This window comes from Trachurus trachurus (genome assembly GCF_905171665.1).
Source record: "Trachurus trachurus genome assembly, chromosome: 9".
Lineage (NCBI taxonomy): Eukaryota > Metazoa > Chordata > Actinopteri > Carangiformes > Carangidae > Trachurus > Trachurus trachurus.
Window position 1 is genome coordinate 21,399,750 of NC_139895.1, and position 20,496 is coordinate 21,420,245.

At 44.4% G+C, this 20,496-nt stretch overlaps 1 protein-coding gene across 1 annotated transcript; it reads right to left on the bottom strand.

The window, feature by feature from the left end:
• Positions 1–10,505: 10,505 nt before the first annotated feature.
• Positions 10,506–14,840, bottom strand: LOC310991015 (beta-1,3-galactosyl-O-glycosyl-glycoprotein beta-1,6-N-acetylglucosaminyltransferase-like; the record flags this gene model as incomplete). Its single annotated transcript, XM_083978583.1, has 4 exons — positions 10,506–10,991; positions 11,097–11,501; positions 14,322–14,415; positions 14,533–14,840. The coding sequence occupies 4 exons, from the start codon at positions 14,838–14,840 to the stop codon at positions 10,506–10,508; spliced, it is 1,293 nt and encodes a 430-aa protein (XP_083834709.1).
• Positions 14,841–20,496: the final 5,656 nt, after the last annotated feature.

The window sequence follows — 20,496 nt, forward strand, 5'->3', positions numbered from 1 at the left end:
TAATTGTAGTCGCAGAAGAGATTTTTCTTGTACACAGATAGTCATACACATACCTTGTTTTTTTTTGTTTTTTTTTAAAGACTACAAAATAACATTGTTAATGTCTGTGCATTTGTAAAATGTTTTTTAATGTCCACTGTAAGTGTGCTATGCACAAACAACATTACCCAACAGTACCCAACATTACGTTAAATAAATTGTATTTAATTCTGGTTTGCAGACTAGACACACATTAAATTCAGACATACACACGTGTCTATAGTTCATATTAATGCTGGACAGCGTGCAGTGTGTTAACATCAATGTTAACCGTATTAACACACTGCACGCTGTCCATCATTAATATGAACTCTTATTATCAGGAAAACGGTTCAGAGCAGCAGATAAGAGCAACCGCTTCAAACTCTCAGTCATCCCCTCATTTATTACACTTCTTAATAAGCAGCCTCACTCATAGCTTTACCCCCAGCTCGGACTAAGCATCACCTTAGCCGTAGGTTTTATCCTGATTTACATTGTAGCCTATATTCTTTCTACCTATTGTTTTAAGGTCCCTTAGTTCTTAGAATCCCTATCTAGTCCTGTTTTATGTATTTTTTTTAATCTTGTGTTTCATCAAGCTCTGAGCAATACAAAACCAAATACACTTGATAGAATATCGACCTCACTTGTTGGCTTTGGTGTTTATTTGGTGCCATGACTCTGACATCCAACTTCTTTAACCTGATGGTTTGTCATAACACAGGAGCATTCTTAAAAATATTTATTACACTGCTATTGACTGTATTCAGCATTGCCATCTTTCCTTACATCATCACTCGGGGTGGGTAAACCAACTGTACAAACGTTGGGAGTCCGATAAACTGCTTTCCTTTTATCGCTTCCCGGTTGATACAGATTTAAGGAAGGTTGTTAATCTGGCCATATTTCAAAGTAAAACGACATTTGGGTTAAACTGATTTGAATTAAAGTAGAAGTACTGTAAGCGATCCGGTCGTTTTGGCTAACTTCTTGTCAGCCAATGGAGTTAGCAGTCCCCGCCCTCGTCCCTACGTCACCACATTCACGCGCATCCCTTGGCTGCACACACAGAGAGGACCGCCCCTTTATGCCGTTCTCTCTCCTCATTGGATAAAGGTTGTAGGATACAAAGAAAGTTTTCTCCTCGGCTTACAGCAGAGCAGAGTGACTGACAGACCCGTGTTTCGGACCAAACACTCTATATAAGTGATTGCTGTCGGAAGATAGTATAACTATCTAAGACTTATATTAACACAAACATTACGCTTACTTCTGCTTTAAGTTAGCCGGCATTTGCTGCAACTGCTAATGTTAATGGTAACGTTATGTGACGGCGCTGAATCTTCCCATATAGGCTACTGAATCTTCCCCTGAGTGATGACATAAGCAAAGATGGTGACACTGTGAATATGGTCCATAATTTTACCTTCAATAAACAGCTTCGGACTAATTGTGATAAGCTATTAGATAAATTACTTGTAACTTTTTACAGGGAGAGTTGTGGTTCCTTCCACATTGTGGCTGAAAACCAAACCTGCATGATCAGAGCCTCTGACCCGGTGTCACAGCTTTTGTCTCGGTGGCCCCCCGCGAGTCTGCAACACAAACGCGCCCAGTAAACTGTAATCCCTTATTTATAACAGATTAGACTACACAAATACACACATCGTAACACTGATTGATTATCAAATGCTTTGTTGAAAACAAATGCAAATGACCGGGGGGAAGGTTAGCAAAACAGCGGAGAAGTGACCGGACTTGCAGAATGTGCAAATGTTGCTATATATATATATATATATATACTGTATATATATGTATATATATATATATATATATACAGTATATATATATATATATATATACTGTATATATATATATATATACTATATATGTTTCAGTAGTGTTTTAGTATTCATAATGATAATTTTTCCTGCTTTGTGCTCTCAAGGCCACCTTCATCGTCATCCCCTCTCTTCACTGACACTTCATAATTCTTCAGTTCAGCTGGTCTTGAGGACATTACAGTTATACTGAAGTGGCGAGCCAACCCCAACTGAACCAGGACTGTCAGAGAAGTTACTTTTTGATACCATTGTGGTATTTTGTGCTAGTCTGAAGTTTCAGAGTCCTCTGTGCCTTCTCTGAGTTACAGTGGGGCTCCGTGCAGCACTGCATGTCCATATGGCGGTTGCGAATGGAGATCACTTTTCTTCATCCAAAAAGGCACACCAAAAAAATATCCATCCGTCCCGTTGATCCAACAGTTCATAGTCCACTCCAATGTCATTCATGACTGAGCTGAGCCGTCTTAACACTCTGAACGGACCAGACCACTTTGGTGACAGTTTTTGTCTAGCTAGGGCAGGGAGGTCAACCCACACTAAATCACCTGGCTCATAGGCTGTATGTTTCATCTGACGATCATAGTAGTGCTTTTGCTGCCCGCCAGCTACCTCAATGTTATGCGCAACAGAGTGAAAAGCAGTACAAAGTCTCTGTAACACTGAACTGGCATAGTCACTTGGAGTACCAGGAGTGGCATCTGAAGCTCTCGGGGGGTCTCCAAGGAGAAGATCAGCTGGTAGACGAGCTGATCGACCATGGACCAAGAAGAAGGGAGTGTATTTGGTAGAGGAGTGAACAGTTGTGTTATATGCAAACTCGACCTGTCGAAGATGGTCATCCCATTCACCTCCTCTAGTGTACAGGAATTTTGCTAACTGGTCCTTTATAGTCCTGTTTGCTCGCTCCATCGCTCCACCATGCCATCTGACATAGCATGATAGGGCGATGTCTGTGTTTTGTGTATTCCCAGCCGGGAACACAATTCTTTGACAAGATCTGATTCAAATTGACGGCCTTGGTCAGTGTGCAAACTTTGTGGCACCCCGTGGTGGCTGATGTAATCTTCAAACAGACATTTAGCCACCGTAGTTGCTCGTTGATCAGGGAGAGCATACAGGTTGAGGTACTTAGTAAAATAGTCCATTACAACAAGTACGTACCGATTACCACGGTGTGTGAGTGGCAGTTCAGTCAGTTCTGCTGCAATCTTCTCAAAAGGCCTGGATGTGACTATGTTTTGCATAGGGGCCTGTTGGTGTGGTGTCTGTGGTCGTCGTGCTTCACAGGCTGAACATTTGAGACACCAATCAGTTATGTCGCGTGACATGTGAGGCCAGAAGCATCTGACCTGTGCCCCTTGTAATGTCTTTTGTGTACTGAAATGTCCAGAGAGTGAATGTCCGTGTAAGCTCTGGAATACCTCCTTCTGCAGGCTGCTGGGCACAACAGTCTGCAAAACAAGGTCACCTGGTGGGGGTCTGACACAAAAGATCATCAATAAGAGTGAGTTTCGGAAACTCCCTCCAGTACTGTCTAATCTCAGGTGACACTGCTTTCACGTCTGAGAATGGTGGCCTACAGTCAGTCAACACCCAATTCCGGACTATTTTCAACTCAGGGTCAGCTTTTTGAGTTTGGATGAGAAACTGTCTGTCAATGTTCAGGGGTAAAGTGTCCATAGTCACAACTGCAATATGTGGTGTGGCAGACTGCACAGGTGATGTTACATTCGTAGTGACTGAAAAAGCCCTGTGGCTGAGGCGCATATAGATGGCTCTACTGGGTCTGTCTGCGTGTGACTTGAAACACATCCCACCTGATTGTTTGTCACGACCGGGGTGGCATCTTCAGGTGTCTCAGGACGACGAGACATGGAGTCAGCATTTGCGTGTTTTGTGCCTTGCCTGTATTCAATTGTCCAGTCATAGGGATCAATTTCCAGAGCCCACCGGACCAGCTGCATGAGATGTTGAAAAGTGGGCGGGGCGTTTACCAAGCCCATGGGCATCACCCGAAACTGATAAAGTCCTCGGCCTGTGGTAAAAGCTGTCTTTGCTTTGTCCTGCTCCTCTAGCTGCACCTGCCAGTATCCTGAGGAGAGATCCATTGTGCTGAACACTGCTGAGCCCCTGAGTGCATCCAGTGTGTCGTCCGTTCTAGGTAAAGGGTGTGCATCTTTCACTGTGACTGCATTCAAGCCTCTGTAATCGACACAAAAGCGCCAGGTGCCATCTTTTTTTTAACCATCACCACAGGTGCTGCCCAGGGGCTGTGGCTGACCTCCACTATTCCTTTTTCCAACATCTCTTCCACGTGTGACTGAATCACTGTCTGCATCTTTGGGGAAGTGCGGTACGCATGCTTCCTAACTGGAGGAGCTTGGTTTGTGAAGATTTTGTGTTTGACAATGTCTGTGTTACCAACGTCTGTACTGGTTTTACTGAATACATCCTGATAAGATGAGAGCAGGTTATGCAGGTCAGACCTCTCCACATATGTCAGATTTCCACATTTAACATTAAAAGGTGGTTCGGTTGGCTGTGTAACATTAGGTGAGAGGCCAGGTGGTGGTGTTGGACAGGTGGATACCTTACATACAGGGGCTGAATCCTGACTTACCTCAGTGTCAGATATAGGGGTAAACTGTCCCAGCTGCATACCTGAATAAAGCACCATAGGTCCAGGTGTGGGGCTGATAATGCGTGCGACAGTACAGCCATTTACAGCAGTAGACAGTGTGCGGGCAACTGAAATACCATCCATCTCCAGTTGCCTGGGTTCCAAAAGCCGCAGTAGCTGAGTGGTATGCCTAGACCAGTTATAGGGGGGATTAGTGCAACTTTGCAGATGGTTTCACAGTGGGGAGGGATGGTGGTGTTCTCTATTACTTGGGCAGTACAACTAGCAGGTGCTAACTAGGCCTGCACGATATCAGGAAAATGTGCGATGTGCGATGACACTGTTCAGTATTGCGATGACGATACAACTTGCGATAAATAATAAAACATTCAGGTGTGCTGCATATTAACCATACAGTTCCTGTGTCTCTCTGAAAACAACCTCAACATGCTGTAGTAGATACTGTAGTGGTGGCGCTGTAAAAGCCACACAAATACACCACAAACAGAGAAGAAGGGTGGAAAACTTGCGATGCTGTGAACAAACTCCAAACATTATAAGCCGACTAAACACAAGTTGTGCAAGTACAAATATGCTGATCGATGCACAGGAAGAAAAACATAAACATTTGGAGCCGTGTCTTGTCAAAATTAAGTCAAAATCAATATGACTGAACTGTGTATGAAACGCTATAGGGCTTTTAATTTGAAGGGCCAGATACAGGAAGTGTGACACTCACTCGCTGTCAGTTTTTATTTGTTGTTGTTGTGGTTACACGGCGGTCTCTCTCTCTTTCTTTTTTTTCAAAAACAACTTTTTCCGTTGTTGTTACAGACCTTTCTGGTTTGGAGACTTGGCGTGAAAGCACGTGTCACCGCTGTTTTCGGGTTATTAGCGATAAGCGGATGAGCCCCGGTCCCGTCCCAAAGCACTGTGTCACGGAGCAGATCCATGGTAGTCTCCGCTGCAGTCAGACACCCGCATCGCTCCAAGCAGCTGACCCCCCACCCCACCCGTCTTATATGGCCTGAGCTCAGTCACTTACCCCCCTCACCTACTGTGTTTATTAGTGATAAACGGGCGTACTGCCTGTGATAACTGTAAAACCAGACCGGCGTGTTGAATCTCGGACCCAACACAGCCGGACTCACGAGCATTTCTCAACCCGACCGCGGGCAAAAAAGGAAAAAGAAAGACAGTAGCAACACTGGTTTTGAGACAGGTAACTGTTAACATTAATCACCGTTTATAAACTGTGTGATGTGTGCGTGTGAGTAACTATGGTGGAACGTATCCATGGGGAGTCCGACCGCGGGGGGATGAATACAACGTACTAATCGCATTTCAGGCAACCTTATGCGATGTGTCTATCGTGCATGTCGACATCGCGATGACGATGGAAATACGATTTATCGGGCAGCCCTAGTGCTAACTCACTTTTACTCAGTAGGGGCAAGACATCATCACCCAAATAACATAGCCCTCTCCCATGTCCAGAATAACACCCTGTGGAATGAGGAAGTCAAGACCTAATATGAAGCCTTGGGTAACATTTCTGATCACTTGCACTTCATGTTGCAGAGTTAGAGACCCCAGCCTAAATGTGATGTCTACCATCATAAGGGCTAGAGGCCTGGTCTGAGTAACGGGGCTCTCTATAAGGCTGTCGATACCTGTCAGATTCCCTGTGGGTGTACTCCTGATGGTGGCGAGCCCTCTGTGGGGAATAGCGTTCTGAAGAGGAGTGATAGGAATATGAATACCTGGATGGGGAGCGTCCATAGCCGGAGCTCCTTGCATGTGTGGATCTCTCAGGGCTCCTCCCATATGGGGAAGGAGATCTTGGAGGGCGCATGTGCCTGTCATAGTGATGGATGTCATTGCGCCCCCCCCAGCTTCAATTTTAGTGCAGCAAGATCCTGGCTTAAGTCTTTGACAGTAGCAGTGAGGTTTTGGACTGTTTTTCTTAGTTCAATGTTGGTTTCACTCACAGAGTTTACTGACTGTACAATGCCCATGTCCCTGATGGCTACATTAGCTGAAGGTGCTGGCATCATTAATTTAGCTGCTTGGTGGGCCCGTTCAGCTTGGGAGGCAACCTCAAACGCCTCAGTGAAAGTTTTCACCCCTCTTTCATGGCACTTAACCTGAAGCTCCTGATCCAGACCAGCGATGAAACGAGACATTTTCATATATTCTGAAGCATTATTTTCAAAATCAGGGAAAGCTTATTTTACAAGCCTACATATATCTGCAGCATACACTTCCATCTTCATTGGGCAGTCTGTGACGAGCATTGGGGAAAGTCTGGAAAGATGCAATCACATCCTTTTGACCAAAAGCATTCTGCAAGTGCCTCTTTGTTTCCGTATAACAGACCTGGGTTTCCTGGGGCAGGTTATCCCATACAATGAACAGTTCCGGTGGTAGCCTAGTGGGTAGCTCAGCTGCCAACACAGTGTCCAGGTCCACACCACTGTCTTTGTAGCGTGCAGCTTGGATTACTTCGTAGCGGCGAGCCCACAACTGGAACGACTCCCAGCCATCGATGAGGAAAGGTGGCGGCAGGGGAATGCCCCGCGGTGCTCCCTGTGTACTGGATGGCTGCACAATCTGCGCTGGAACTCCCGTGAAGCTGGAGCTGGTGCTGGCACTCTGCTGTCCAACTGCGGCCGCCCCCTCGACAGACATGATGGATTACTCTTCCCGTCCTTGGGAGTGAACTGCAGCTTCCCGACGGAATCAGAGGACCGAAACGCGGTTTCTAATTTCACTGAAGCTATCAAAACAAAACAACGCGACGGTAGTGACTAAGCTGACTCACTGCTCTTCCGGCTAACATACGCTAGCAACTTTAGCCTATAGTTTCGGAGACTCACAAAACTTGAGTAGAATCCCAACGGCCGATTCTCCGGAGATGAATCCCACCGCTGCCACCAGTGTAAGCGACATGGGTGTGGGTGAGTAAATGAAGGAGTCCAACAACGTACTGGGTTCTTACTCCAATCTTTTAGTAAGTCTCAACACACAACAGGTTAACAGACCGCCATCCTTTCTTTTTTCTATCTCCCAGAACACTTCTCTCCCCTCTAGAAAAAAAAAAAAAAAAAAAAAAAAAACTTCTCTCCCCTCTTCTTCTCCTTCCTCCTCACAATCCCTTCTGTTCCACTAGCGCCGCCTAGCGGCTGACCTCGATAACACAATTCTCCAAAACAATACATTAAACCCATTATGTAACCTTAACTTTTGCACCTAAAACATAACTTTCATCTTACACTACTGTATGTTACCCAGCACTTGATTGTGTTCCCCATTTGGTAGCTTTTGTTTTCTTTGATATTATCTTTAATTTTAACAATGCTATGATTCTTCTTTCTTTCACTTTGGAGGAATTACTAACCAGCTTTATTACTACCATGTTACAGTACTATAGCTCTGTCAACAGATGATAATGTCAACAGACAATTTTAGATTGTCATACTTTACAATAATGTCACACGTGAAAAAACAAAACAAAACCTTTGTGTTATTCAAACCTGTGATTTGTAATGGCTCAGAACAGTGTAGGCAAAAACTGTCAGAGGATTTTTACATTATGGGCCCTAGTTTCCTGGCGCAGCGCAGGTGGCGCAAGGTAGCGCAGCTGGTCTAATGCAAGTTTCGACCAGCGCAGCCTAGCGCAAAGTCAGATTGGAAGATTGGCAGATCGCGCTGCGCTGAGATAGGCGTGGCCGCGCAGCAGGGGGAGGCGTCACAGATTCAGCTTGGTGCAGTGGAAGTTTTGTGCGAAAATGTCTCGCCGAGGTTGCGCTGAAAGCTCGCCACCTCCAACCAGGTCTACTCTCAGCGCAGGGCGGAGCACAGCAGGTGCAGTGGAAGTCTGGCTGACTGACCTGCAGTGCACACACGTCACCAAGACCTCACAGGCAGATTTCCACAGTTCCAGACACATTTCAATGCAATAAATATCCACAATAACCACTATTTAATGCAACTAATGGAATCAACACGTGAATTTATATCTATATAGATTGTCCCGTCACATCTGACGTCAGATCAAAGCAGAGATCAAAGGCTGTCGGCACGCGTAATGGAAACTCCACCTGAATTAACACAGCAGGGACGAACTGGCACTGAAAAGCAGCTGTGGATGTCCCAAGCAGGACTGAGGGTGGATGACTGCATGTCGCTGCCGTGTTGAGATACCACTCTGCCCTTGTGATGATCGCTTTATTTATTTATTTACTTATTAATTCATTAGTGCTAGCGACCACGTCGTCACGCAGCCGTAATGAAAAACAAAACACAAATCATCATCTCTCTTAGTCCACCACAACAGCCTCTGTATCAGATAGTCAGTATATAGCCTACTACAGTATACTCTCTATCACAGAAAAAAAGAGAAAAAAAGAGACGGACAGAGAGAGAGAGAGAGGAGGACAGAGAGAGAGAGAGAGAGAGAGAGAGAGCGCGTCCTTTACGCTGATTTCATGGTGTTTGTTTATGTTGTGATTAGTGTAGCCTACACCTCTCATCTTGCTTACACAGGGTTTGAATAAATGTGAGTTTCTTTATTAGTTTATTAGTTGTTGTTTCTTACACTGAGCACCGGTTCTCAGTGTATCAGATCAATCCTGGTTAAGTATATTAGTAAACTCATTATTGGTCACTCTGAGCTCGGACCTCCGGACCAAAACAGCAGTTTCCTCCTGGGAGAGGTTCGGCCTCTGGCGTCGCTGTTTCCTCCGTCCATGTCCAAGTATAAAATGACAAACTTGCAGCGCGCATCACCCGCCGTGCAGTTAAAGGTGAGGAGAGGAGCTCATTTGATTGGTGAAGATCTGACTCGGCTGTGTCAAACCCACTCCACGCCTTTCTCTCCTCCTCCTGTCTCCCTCCCGCCCTCTCTCCTCCCTCTTCGCCGTTTGCGCCGGTGGGAGGGACGAGGGGAGGGCTTGCGCTGGTCTAAGTCTGACTGCGCGGCCCACCAATCTTGCGAAATGGACCTGGGCCACACCCCGTTGACGTGGCGAAGCTGCGCTGAGGTTAGACTTCGCCCGGTCCACGAGACTAGGGCCCGTTATCACTGTCTTACCCAACACCTCATACAATCTTGAAAAGGCTACAAGTAGGTAACTCTATCGACATTGAATATCACTGTGAATTTCTTGAGATGTAGCTAAATAGCAGGCGTCAGTAGCTGCAGTAATGTGTTGCATGCTTTCATTTGCAGTTTCAATTTAAACACAGTTTAAGGCAGCATTGCAGTCAGCCAGCTTTTGTGTGTGTGTGTGTGTGTGTAGGTGTGTGTAGGTGTGTGTGTGTGTGTGTGTGTGTGTGTCTGTGTCTGTGTAAGAGAGTGAGTGATGAGAAAATATTTTCTTCACAAACAAATGGACAGGTACAGTACAGGGACTGCCTACTGAGCAGGCGTCCACATTTATTTGACATTTATTTTATTTGCCTTTTTATTATGGGTGGGTGGGGGTGGTATCGAGTGCTCGTGGTAGAAACAAAGGAGGAAGCTCCAGGTATTGCCAGGTGCTCTTGAAGTTGAAAAAATTGAGAAACGAAAAAAGCACAAGGCTTGCTTCAGGCACTCACACGCACGGAAACAAGGTGTTGTGTAACAGGCCTTTAATTAATCAGGGCATGGATAAAGATAAAAAAAGACACTGACCGGTCAAAACCAGTTGGCGTCTTTTTTATCTTTTATCTTTCACACTATTGTGTAAGTGCCTGAAGCAAGCCTTGTGCTTTTTTTGTTCCTCCTCAACAGTCTTTTAAAAATTATATATCATACACCACACTGCACACATTGCACAATTAATTAAACAATTGTGTGTCTTGTATCTGTGTTCTTTTTACTCGCTGCAACAATAATTGACCTACAGGGACATAAAAACCTTGAACCTTGAACCTTGAATTGAAAGTACCACACCCATGACATTGGCTTTCGTTGCAGCAGCAAACCCATCAATCATTGATCCCTTCATTTTCGTAAAAGAAAAGTAGTAGACCTAATATAACTCAGCCAGTGCCTTTTGTCTCAGATACTTCTCCAAGCAGAAGATGGGAATAGGATTTGTGTCCATGTCAAACTTATTGGCAAAGAAATGATGCTGCTCAATCATCCATTTTAAGTCTCCAGGGCCGTATACACATACTTCCCTGACATGGTTTCCATTACACTCTGGGTACACTGCTTGCACAGCATCTTCTGACCCCTCAAGCCCCTGCCACTTCACCAGCCGTGCTACTGAATGCATGTCTGACATGTCATATCTGGGGTGGGGCCTCAATGAACCAGGAACTCCATTCATTCGCTGAATGGTTGCCCAGAGAAATTCATCTGGACTGTAGGTGTCGTTGGCCCACTCGATCAGAGTCTGTATTCGGCTGTCCTCCAACACACTGCGGATGTAGCCTCGGCTAACCACCATGTAGGCACTTCCTGACAAAATGGGAAGGTTGAAGGGAGGTGGATCCTTTGCCTTTCCTGTCCCCTGAGATGGTTGAAAATGCTTATGATCATTTAGTTCAATCTGAATAGAGAGATTTTGCAGCAACAACAGTAATCAATATGTGACTCAGATATTTAAAAGAAGTACCTGGATGTTTCCATTAACTATCTTATGAGAATTTTTCACCCTCCACTTGAACACATCAGGCATTTGTTCCGACATTAAGCTGTTGCTGCCCTTCAGTGAACGCAGCATCCTCACCATCTCCAAGTTGGTTTTCAGGGGGAAATCCTGGCCACAAAGGTTGATGAAGTATTTCCATTTTGTGCTAGCATTATACAGGTCAGCCATACAGTTAAGGTCAGCCTGGACGCGTGGCCAGGCAGCATAGACCACACTCACAGGCTTACTGACCATGAAGACATTTGGGAAACAGGAAGTGATGCCCGTGACAGCAGAGAAGAACGAGGGCTCTGACTTTTTGTCCACGTGGATGCAATATAGATTATGAGGAACATAGATGGCCCGCAGCAGTCGCTCAAAGTTCTGCACCTACAGTACATGGAAAAATAAATGATGCCTTTGATTATTCAACTGAATTTAATTTGTAACATTTGTGAAGTGCCCATTTCAAGCAGAAGTAAGCGGAATGTTTGTGTTACAGTAATATAGTCTCGCTCGCCAGACCCTCCTCCAGAGAAGAAGGGTCTGGCTGGTCCGCCTATGATTCCGCGATCAGAGAAAAAAACGCTCCGGCTGTTTGGAATTTTTTCAACCAGTCACAATCGTTGTGGTCGGCGCCATAGCAACGGTGCGCTCGCAAAATATTGCCGGTTGGAAACTGGATTTGGGTCTGCGGTGTGATGGCGGTCGGCAACCGCTGACGGATATGTCTTCTTCTGTTCAGTTCATGACACGGATGTATAATAGACAGTGTTGTGCTAGTTACTGAAAAATAGTAAAGTACTAAATTCACTCCAGCGGTAATTTTTTTCGATCGATCAGCTGTGTTTAGACAGAGTGATCACTCTGTGTTTACCGTTTCAGGCGTCCGTCTGTCGGACTCCAATACCGCTGCTGCTCAGTGGAGTGGGTGCTTGTGTGTCTCGCTGTGACTCGAGCTGTGTCCCAGTTCAGGGGCTGCAGCCTGAATTGGCACACAGCTTCGGTCTCGGATGCTGCGTTAGCAAACGTTACCCTAGCTCGCCGTCATGCCCTGACCTGTCCAGTCCTCTTCATGGAGCGCGTTTGATTCTATGGTAGAGATGCGCGGTTTGCGGACACAACCGCGGAGTCCGCGGATAAACTGCGGGTCGGGCGGGTGACATGACGAAAATATATATTTTAATTAGATTCGGGCGGGTGGCGGTTGAACCAATTAGGAAAAATATATTACATAGTTAAATATTGTTACCCACATACGAAAAACGAGCAGCACTCTTTGAAACAGTCAAATTTTCATCAGGCACTGCAGTAATTGCCCACTGTCTGTGCATGAGAGATGGCAACACCTTATTCATTTTGTGAGGAACGCACTCCTGATCTGAGGGCATTGGCAACAACAGTCAACACTTTCTTCATGGAAATGACAATACAGTGGAAACCGCTTATAGTGATCACGGATATAGTAGCCTAATCAACCGCTTATATGGATCAAAAGGCTTGGGACGGAATCATTTCTATACAAATGCTGTTTAAATAATTCGTTATAGTGATAAAGAAATCCGCTAGTGTTCATTTTTTGTCATTTTATGGATGAAAACATGCGCAAAAACAATTCAAAAACTATGTGTAGTCTATTTATTTTACTTTCGGCGGTGTCCCTTTGACGTGCACTGCTGCAGCAGCCTGCACATGTCGCTGCGCTGTGTGGTTGTGCTGTGTGCGTCACCTGGCTGGCTGAGCCACATGGCTGTCGGTGCGGCGCAACTCATTATCACTGGCTGTTTGTCAAAACATGGATGAATGAAACCTATCCACTTTATATCGACCGCGGACGTCAGGAATAGATTTTCGGCTTTTGGCTCGTTCCGTACATCTCCGCATAGCGCTCTTTTCCTGTTATTGGGAGAGAGAGAGAGAGAGAGAGAGGGAGGGGGGTGGGCGCGCACTGCATGACAGCAGCGCGCGGAAGAAGTTAAACTCATACGGCCCGACCCCCCTCATCCATATTAGATATTGGCCTACAACAACGGGCGGATGGCGGGCGGGTGTGGTTTTGAAAAAACGTTGGTTCGGTTGGATGGCGGGTGGATGACGACTTTTGTGATGCGGTTGTGGATGAAATAATTGCCTATCCGCGCATCTCTATTCTATGGTTTGATTAGGCTACGTGTGGGACGCTAGAGGGCGGCCACCAAGCGCTTTGTTTTTCACAGTGTTGCAGTGTGCTCTATCTTTCTTTCAATTCAATGAAACTTTATTGATCGCTAAAATGTAATGGGAAGTGTGTGCCGTGGTAAAACCTCACCAAAAGGAACGGAGTAACGCAGCGTCTGGTAACGGAAACGGAGTTACTGATTTTAAAAAACAACGCGTTACGTTATTAGTTACTGAAAAAAGTAACGGCGTTACTAATAACGCGTTACTACCCAACACTGATAATAGATCCATGGTTCGGTTCTTGTTTGTTGATGTTTCCCTTTGCCGGGCGGACTGTGAAAGCTGCAACACGGAGGCGGGACTTCCGCCGGGTGGCTCGATCGTTCTGACCAATCAGAGGCTAATCGCAGCAACGCACTTCCGTCAGGCCAGACTAGTGTTAATATAAGTCTTAAATAGTTATATCTTCCGGGGTGGCGTTTAGCTCACTGGGTAGAGCTGCCGCCCCATGTTGAGGCTCAGTCCTCGGTGCAGGCAGCACCGGTTCGAGTCCCGCGTCGGACGGCCCTTTCCTGCATGTCATTCCCCCACTCTCTGCCTCCCCATTTCCTGTCTCTCCCTCGACTGCACTATCAATTAAAGGCAATAAAAGCCCCCCAAAAAATACACTTTAAATAGTTATATCTTCCGACAGCAATCACTTATATAGAGTGTTTGGTCCGAAACAAGGGTCCGTCAGTCACTCTGCTCTGCTGTAAGCCAAGGAGAAAACTTTCCTTGTATCCTACAACCTTTATCCAATGAGGAGAGAGGACGGCATGAAGGGGCGGTCCTCTCTGTGTGTGCAGCCAAGGGATGCGCGTGAATGTGGTGACGTACTGTAGGGACGAGGGCGGGGACTGCTAACTCCATCTGCTGACAGGAAGTTAGCCAAAACGACCAGATCGCTTACTTCTGCTTTAATTGACATTGGTGGCTTCTGTGAAGTATTCAGAGCTACTTCACAGTTTTAACATGTATTTGAATTTAGATTCAGGGTTTAGAATTTACCTTATGATGAATGACTATAGAGTAAGCCAGTGGGAAGTCCTCTTCTTCTTGGCTTGAAGAGACTGTTAGGTATTTCCTGCTTAACTTGAATTTCCTGTAAATAAACAACAAGATAAACAAACAATAAGAAAATAGCACAGGGCAGTAATTTCTGTAAAATAGATGTTTAACTGTCTTAGACAGTATGTATTAATTGTTTAGAGCAACACACCTGCAGTCTTTGGTTTCCTTAATGTAATACTCATTGGGCAAGTGAATGCTCTTGCGAAAGTCTCTGGTGATGCTCAGTAATTTGGCTTTTTCCAGTTCCTCCTCATCTCCCTTCAGGATCGCTGAACAGTTGCACAATGTGTCTGCGACACCATCAGCATCGGTGTATTCCAACCAGTCATACCCGAAAATGTGAGTAGGATCCCAGCTTGTCTTTGGGTGAATGAGTAGGGAAAGCATCCATACTGATCCCGCCACAAGACTGATCTTCAGCATCAGTGGCAGCCAGCCCCCGTTCAATAGATTCATTATTTGAGAATAGAGTCTTAACAAGGAAACTTTAACAGAGTGAGTTCTGTATGTAGCCCACGTGCACTCAGATTTAAATATCCTACAAATACTAACTGATTTTCTGTTTCTTCTTATGAAATATTACGTGTCTAAGACCTGCAATCATTACAATAAACTTAGCATTTTTATAATATTTAACAGTGTGTAGAGAAGTTCCTCTCTGGATCCAAGGTGATCAGTTGCTTTGCCAGTTATTGTCCCTGCAAGAAAATAAGAGAAGAGATGTGAATGCATCCATTCTACGTATACACACGTTTTAAGGGTAAAATAAAAATGTGGACATACAAACTTCCTGTTGCCATGTAAATGGTTAGTTTTTTGTTGTCTTTATATGACTTTATATGGCCAGTCATTCAAATGTCATAGCACAGCCACATCTGCTTTCTTGTTACATGCTGATTGTGTGCATAAAAGTCGCCATAAAACACATTTCCTTATTGGTATTGTCGACCTTGATCTTCCTGTACAGGTCATCATCCAATATACTGTTGTTAGAAACACAAGCACAATCAAAAGAAAAGAAACACTTGTAGCTAAAAGAACAACTTTATTACACCGACACATTTAGGGGTCATCAAGGGTCAAATAAAGTTCGTATCTTAGCTACAAAAAAGAAGAAGAAGAAGCTTGATGATTCTGATGAATGCTACATTTTTCTTGTCCTAATTCCAGAACTTTACATCCTTGAGAAGATCAATGCAGATAGGAGAATAGCATTGTTATTGTACTGATCGGGTAAGTCAGGGCATTCTGCAGTGAGGCGTCCGGTTAATGACATCCGTCCCTTTGTACACTATCTTTAAAATTAGAGTTAGTTGGTAGCACAGGACTGGCTGAAAGCTGCTGTGTACCTACAATAACCATAGGATGCTATAAGTACAGTACATCCTGCATTTGTTCTGGTTGGGTGATTATGACAAACCAGGTTAAAGATAAATATCTGCAACAAAATCAACCTACCTAAAGTTGACAGAATGTCTGGAACCATTGTTCGTAAACTCAAGAAAGCTTTTTGCCTTTCTGATGTTATGAGCGTGTCCCTGACGTGTGTCTAGGCTACATGATTTGATGCTGTCACATGATTGGCAGACTTAATATTTGCACAATGTTCCCAATAAAGTGCTTGGTGAATAGACAGTAATGAAGTACATTTATGTGAGTACTTACAGTTACATAGTACAGTTTTTTTTTCAAAATTCTGTAGGCTACTTAAATTGAATATTATTTATTTTGAAAACATATGACTTTTAAACCTCCACACTTTAAAGATAAATACACTGTTGCCCATAAAGTTGGAATGATTTTGTTTTCAGACACATTCCTCTTTTTATTCTGATTTATACACATCAGGGATCACCTTTGACCAGGTGCAATGATTACATACACATACATATACCCATATACTATCAAGAATAAATCACATTGTCACAATCTTTTCATGAGAAGGTAAAAACAAAACAAATATTCCAACTTTATGGTCAACAGTATATAATTTTACTTGCGTTTTTGGACGCATTAACCACGAGAGACACATAACACACAAAGCCAACTCCCACATTTTAACTAAACTAAAAAAACTTGGCTCACAACATTTTGGAGTAATATTTGACCAGGAGTGTCAGGAGTGACTAAATTAAATGAAATGGAAAATGTGTCCTACCTGTGAATTATTTAAAAGCAGAAGATCCGGTTTCATTTCTGTCCTTCCATCATTCCCCTTATTGCTGCCTTATGATTTCTGCCCAGCTGGATAGACTTGTCCTGGTAGAAGGAAAGGTAGGTAAGATGAGACTTCCTGTCAGCATTTTTCAAAGTAAAACCACCAAAAAGAAAAAAATAAAATCCGGATATCAGCATGAAAACCCATTTCATCCTTTCAGGACATATTTAAGGCAAGGCAAGGCAGTTTTATTTGTATAGCCCATTTTTACAAACAGTTTGTCTCAAAGGGCTTTACATAGCATCATAACAACATCCTCTGCCCTGAGACACTCACACTGACTGAGGAAAAACTCCCAAGAAAATCCTACCAGGGAAAAAATTGGAGAAACCTCAGGTTGAGCAACAGAGGAGGGATCCCTCACCCAGGACTGGCAGATGTGCAATAATGTTGTATAAAGACAAGGAAACAGTTTATAACACTGGTTGTGGTTAGATGCAAGGGCGTAACCTTTGATATTAGGGGAACACCAATCCAATAATATATAAAAAAATATGTGACATGCATTCTCCTTTTAATATCCCCAGCTGTTAACACATTTGTCTCTTGTTATTTCCAATTCAACTTCCATTTAATGCTATGTTTAATTCATTTGTTAGGGAAAACTGTGTGTGCAACCACCCCCCTCCCCAGTTGTGTGTTGGTAGCGCCCATGTAGCGGTGGCTTGTTTGAAGTAGAGCACTGGAGAGAGTAACGACCCCAAGTGGCAGGATATGGGTATTGCAAAAGCGCCCAGAAAACCCATTCACTCCAATGTATGTGTGTTGCCCACTTGCTTGTAAATTGATGAAAACGGCCGTGTTTTTGTTTTTAGGTGTCTTGGTCATATCAAACTATACTTATAATTTGTTTATTACAAAATGTAGATTGAAACATTAATGTAGACAACTATTTTTTTTTTTTTTACTCGCCTATGTGTTAATATTTATCTCCTTTATCTCCTCAATGATGCTATTAACGTGGGTGATCTAGGCTATAAATGTCCTTAAATTATTGAAAATACCACACTTGCTCATTCACCAACAATGCAGAGTTATCAGTTCTTGGGCGCTTTTGCAATACCCATATTCCGCCATCAGGAGGCGCTTCCATTGAACCAATGCGTGTCGTTACTCTCTTTTCCAGTGCTCTAGTTTGAAGCAGGGCTGCAGGAGCTCCACAGTCAACAGAGGGAGAGAGTCAGTCCACCTTTACAGGGCCAGCAGGTATCAGACAGTAACCTACTACATCGATAAATAGCAGTGTTGTTGTCAAAATGACATTACATTACATTACATACATTTTGAATTAATGTGAAATATTAATCGCGTTGTAAACGGGCCAGTTTTAAAGCTAGAGTGAAGACAGATATCATTAAACCAGGAGACACGGAGAATATGTTGGTAGCCTACCATGTCGTGATAGCTTGTCAGAAAACGGGCTAAATAATGCTCCAAAGTTCGGCTAGATTCTGATGAGGGGGGGGGACTTTTAAACGGGGATCCTGAACCCTCCTGTCATCCCTGTGTGCGCCTCTCTCTCTCTCTCTCTCTCTCTCTCTCTCTCTCTCTCTCTCTCTCTCTCTCTCTCTCTGTGTGCCGTGTCTGTGTGTCTGTGTGTGTAACGTGTTAACATTCAGCTGGTATTTTATATAGGCTTGACTGTGTTGAAGAAAATAACATAGCCTAACCAGTAAAAGCAGAACATTTCATGGACCAAATTAAAAATAGGTATCTGGTGACAGCAGACAGAGAGAAACCTGCTGTAGGGAGAGGCCAGACAGAGACATGTCCATGCAGAAGATCAGGTAAGGAATATAGTCTAAAAACAGCATGACAACAATGTGGTCCTACATGTCAGCAGTAAATAAAACTACTAAGCAGAATAGAGCAGAAAGTCCTCAAAACTACAGTATGTTCTAAAATAGCTAATTTTCATAAATTAATATCATAGATTGTGGGAAATGCTTTAGAAACTTCTGAGGAAGGGATCTCACTGTTTCCCATTAATTAACTCCTTTGGGTCTGCCACAGGTTCTCAGGAAAAAAAAAAAAAAAAGATTAGGGCCAATGGGCAAGCGCACCGGGCACTATTGTTATTGTGTGGATTTTTTCCTACATATTATTATTTTCTTCTTTCATCTTCCGGACGATTTTTGATTCGCTACTATCAAAACGTGCGGTTCGATCAGGATCGGTGTGCTATTACTTTTCTCAACAGTTTACGAATTTGCATTGAAGTCAGTGGGACGGGCGGGAAAAAAAGAGCAAAAAAGAACAATCATTGGAGTTTTTCAAACGTCTACTGCTCAGGCATACTTTCACCTAGAGACTTCATTTGATCTTTAAACAGTAGGGGCCCTAGTTTGGTGGCGCAGTGCAGGTGGCGCAAGGTAGCGCAGCCGGTCTAATGCAAGTTTCGACCAGCGCAGCCTAGCGCAAAGTCAGATTGGCAGATTGCGCTGCGCTGAGATAGGCGTGGCCGCGCAGCAGGGGGAGGCGTCACAGATTCAGCTTGGTGCAGTGGAAGTTTCGTGCGAAAATGTCCTGCCAAGGGTGCGCTGAAAGCTCGCCACCTCAAACCAGGTCTACTCTCAGCGCAGGGCGGAGCGCAGCAGGTGCAGTGGAAGTTTGGCTGACTGACGTGCAGTGCACACACGTCACCAAGACCTCACAGGCAGATTTCCACAGTTCCAGGCACATTTCAATGCAATAAATATCCACAATAACCACTATGTAATGCAACTAATGGAATCAACACGTGAATTTATATCTATATAGATTGTCCCATCACATCTGACGTCAGATCAAAGCAGAGATCAAAGGCTGTCGGCACGCGTAATGGAAACTCCACCTGAATTAACACAGCAGGGACGAACTGGCACTGATAAGCAGCTGCGGATGTCTCAAGAGCAGGACTGTCAGGGTGGATGACTGCATTTTGCTGCCGTGTTGAGATACGCACTGTGCCCTTGTGATGATCCGCTTTATTTATTTATTTACTTATTAATTCATTAACGGCGAGCGACCGCGTCGTCACGCAGCCGTAATGAAAAACAAAACACAAATCATCATCTCTCTTAGCCCATCACAAGATCCTCGGTATCAGATAGTCAGTATATAGCCTATACTTAGCATCTCTATCACAGAAAAAAAAAAGAGACGGACAGACAGAGAGAGAGAGCGTCCTTTACGCTGTTACGCATGGTGTTTGTTTATGTTGTGATTAGTGTACACCTCTCTGTCTTACACAGGGAATAATACATTGAATTGAATAAATGTGAGTTTCTTTATTAGTTTATTAGTTGTTGTTTCTTACACTGGGCAGCCGTTCTCAGTGTATCAGACCAAACCTGATTAAGGATATTAGTAAACTCATTATTTGGTCACTCTGAGCTCGGACCTCCAGACCAAAACAGCTGTTTCCTCCTGAGAGAGGTTCGGCCACTGGCGTCGCTGTCTCCTCTGTCCATGTCAAAGTATAAAAAATGACAAACTTGCAGCGCACATCGCCCGCGGCGCAGTTAAAGGTGAGGAGAGGAGCTCATTTGATTGGTGAAGATCCGAATCGGCCTCTCTCTCCTCCTCCTGTCTACCTCCTGCCCTGTCTCCTCCCCCTTTGCCGTTTGCGCCGGTAGGAGGGACGAGGGGAGGGCTTGCGCTGGCCTGAGTCGGACTGCGCTGCCCACCAAACTTGCGAAATGGACCTGGACACGCCTCGTTGGCGTGGCAAAGCTGCGCTGAGCTTAGACTTCGCTCGGTCTAGGAAACTAGGGCCCGAGGGGTGTAACGGTACACACAAGTCACGGTTCGGTACATACCTCGGTTCAGGGGTCACGGTTCGGTACAGTTTCGGTACAACAGACACTAATTGAATGTAAAACTAAAATCTGTCTTGTGTTATAAAAGTAGAAA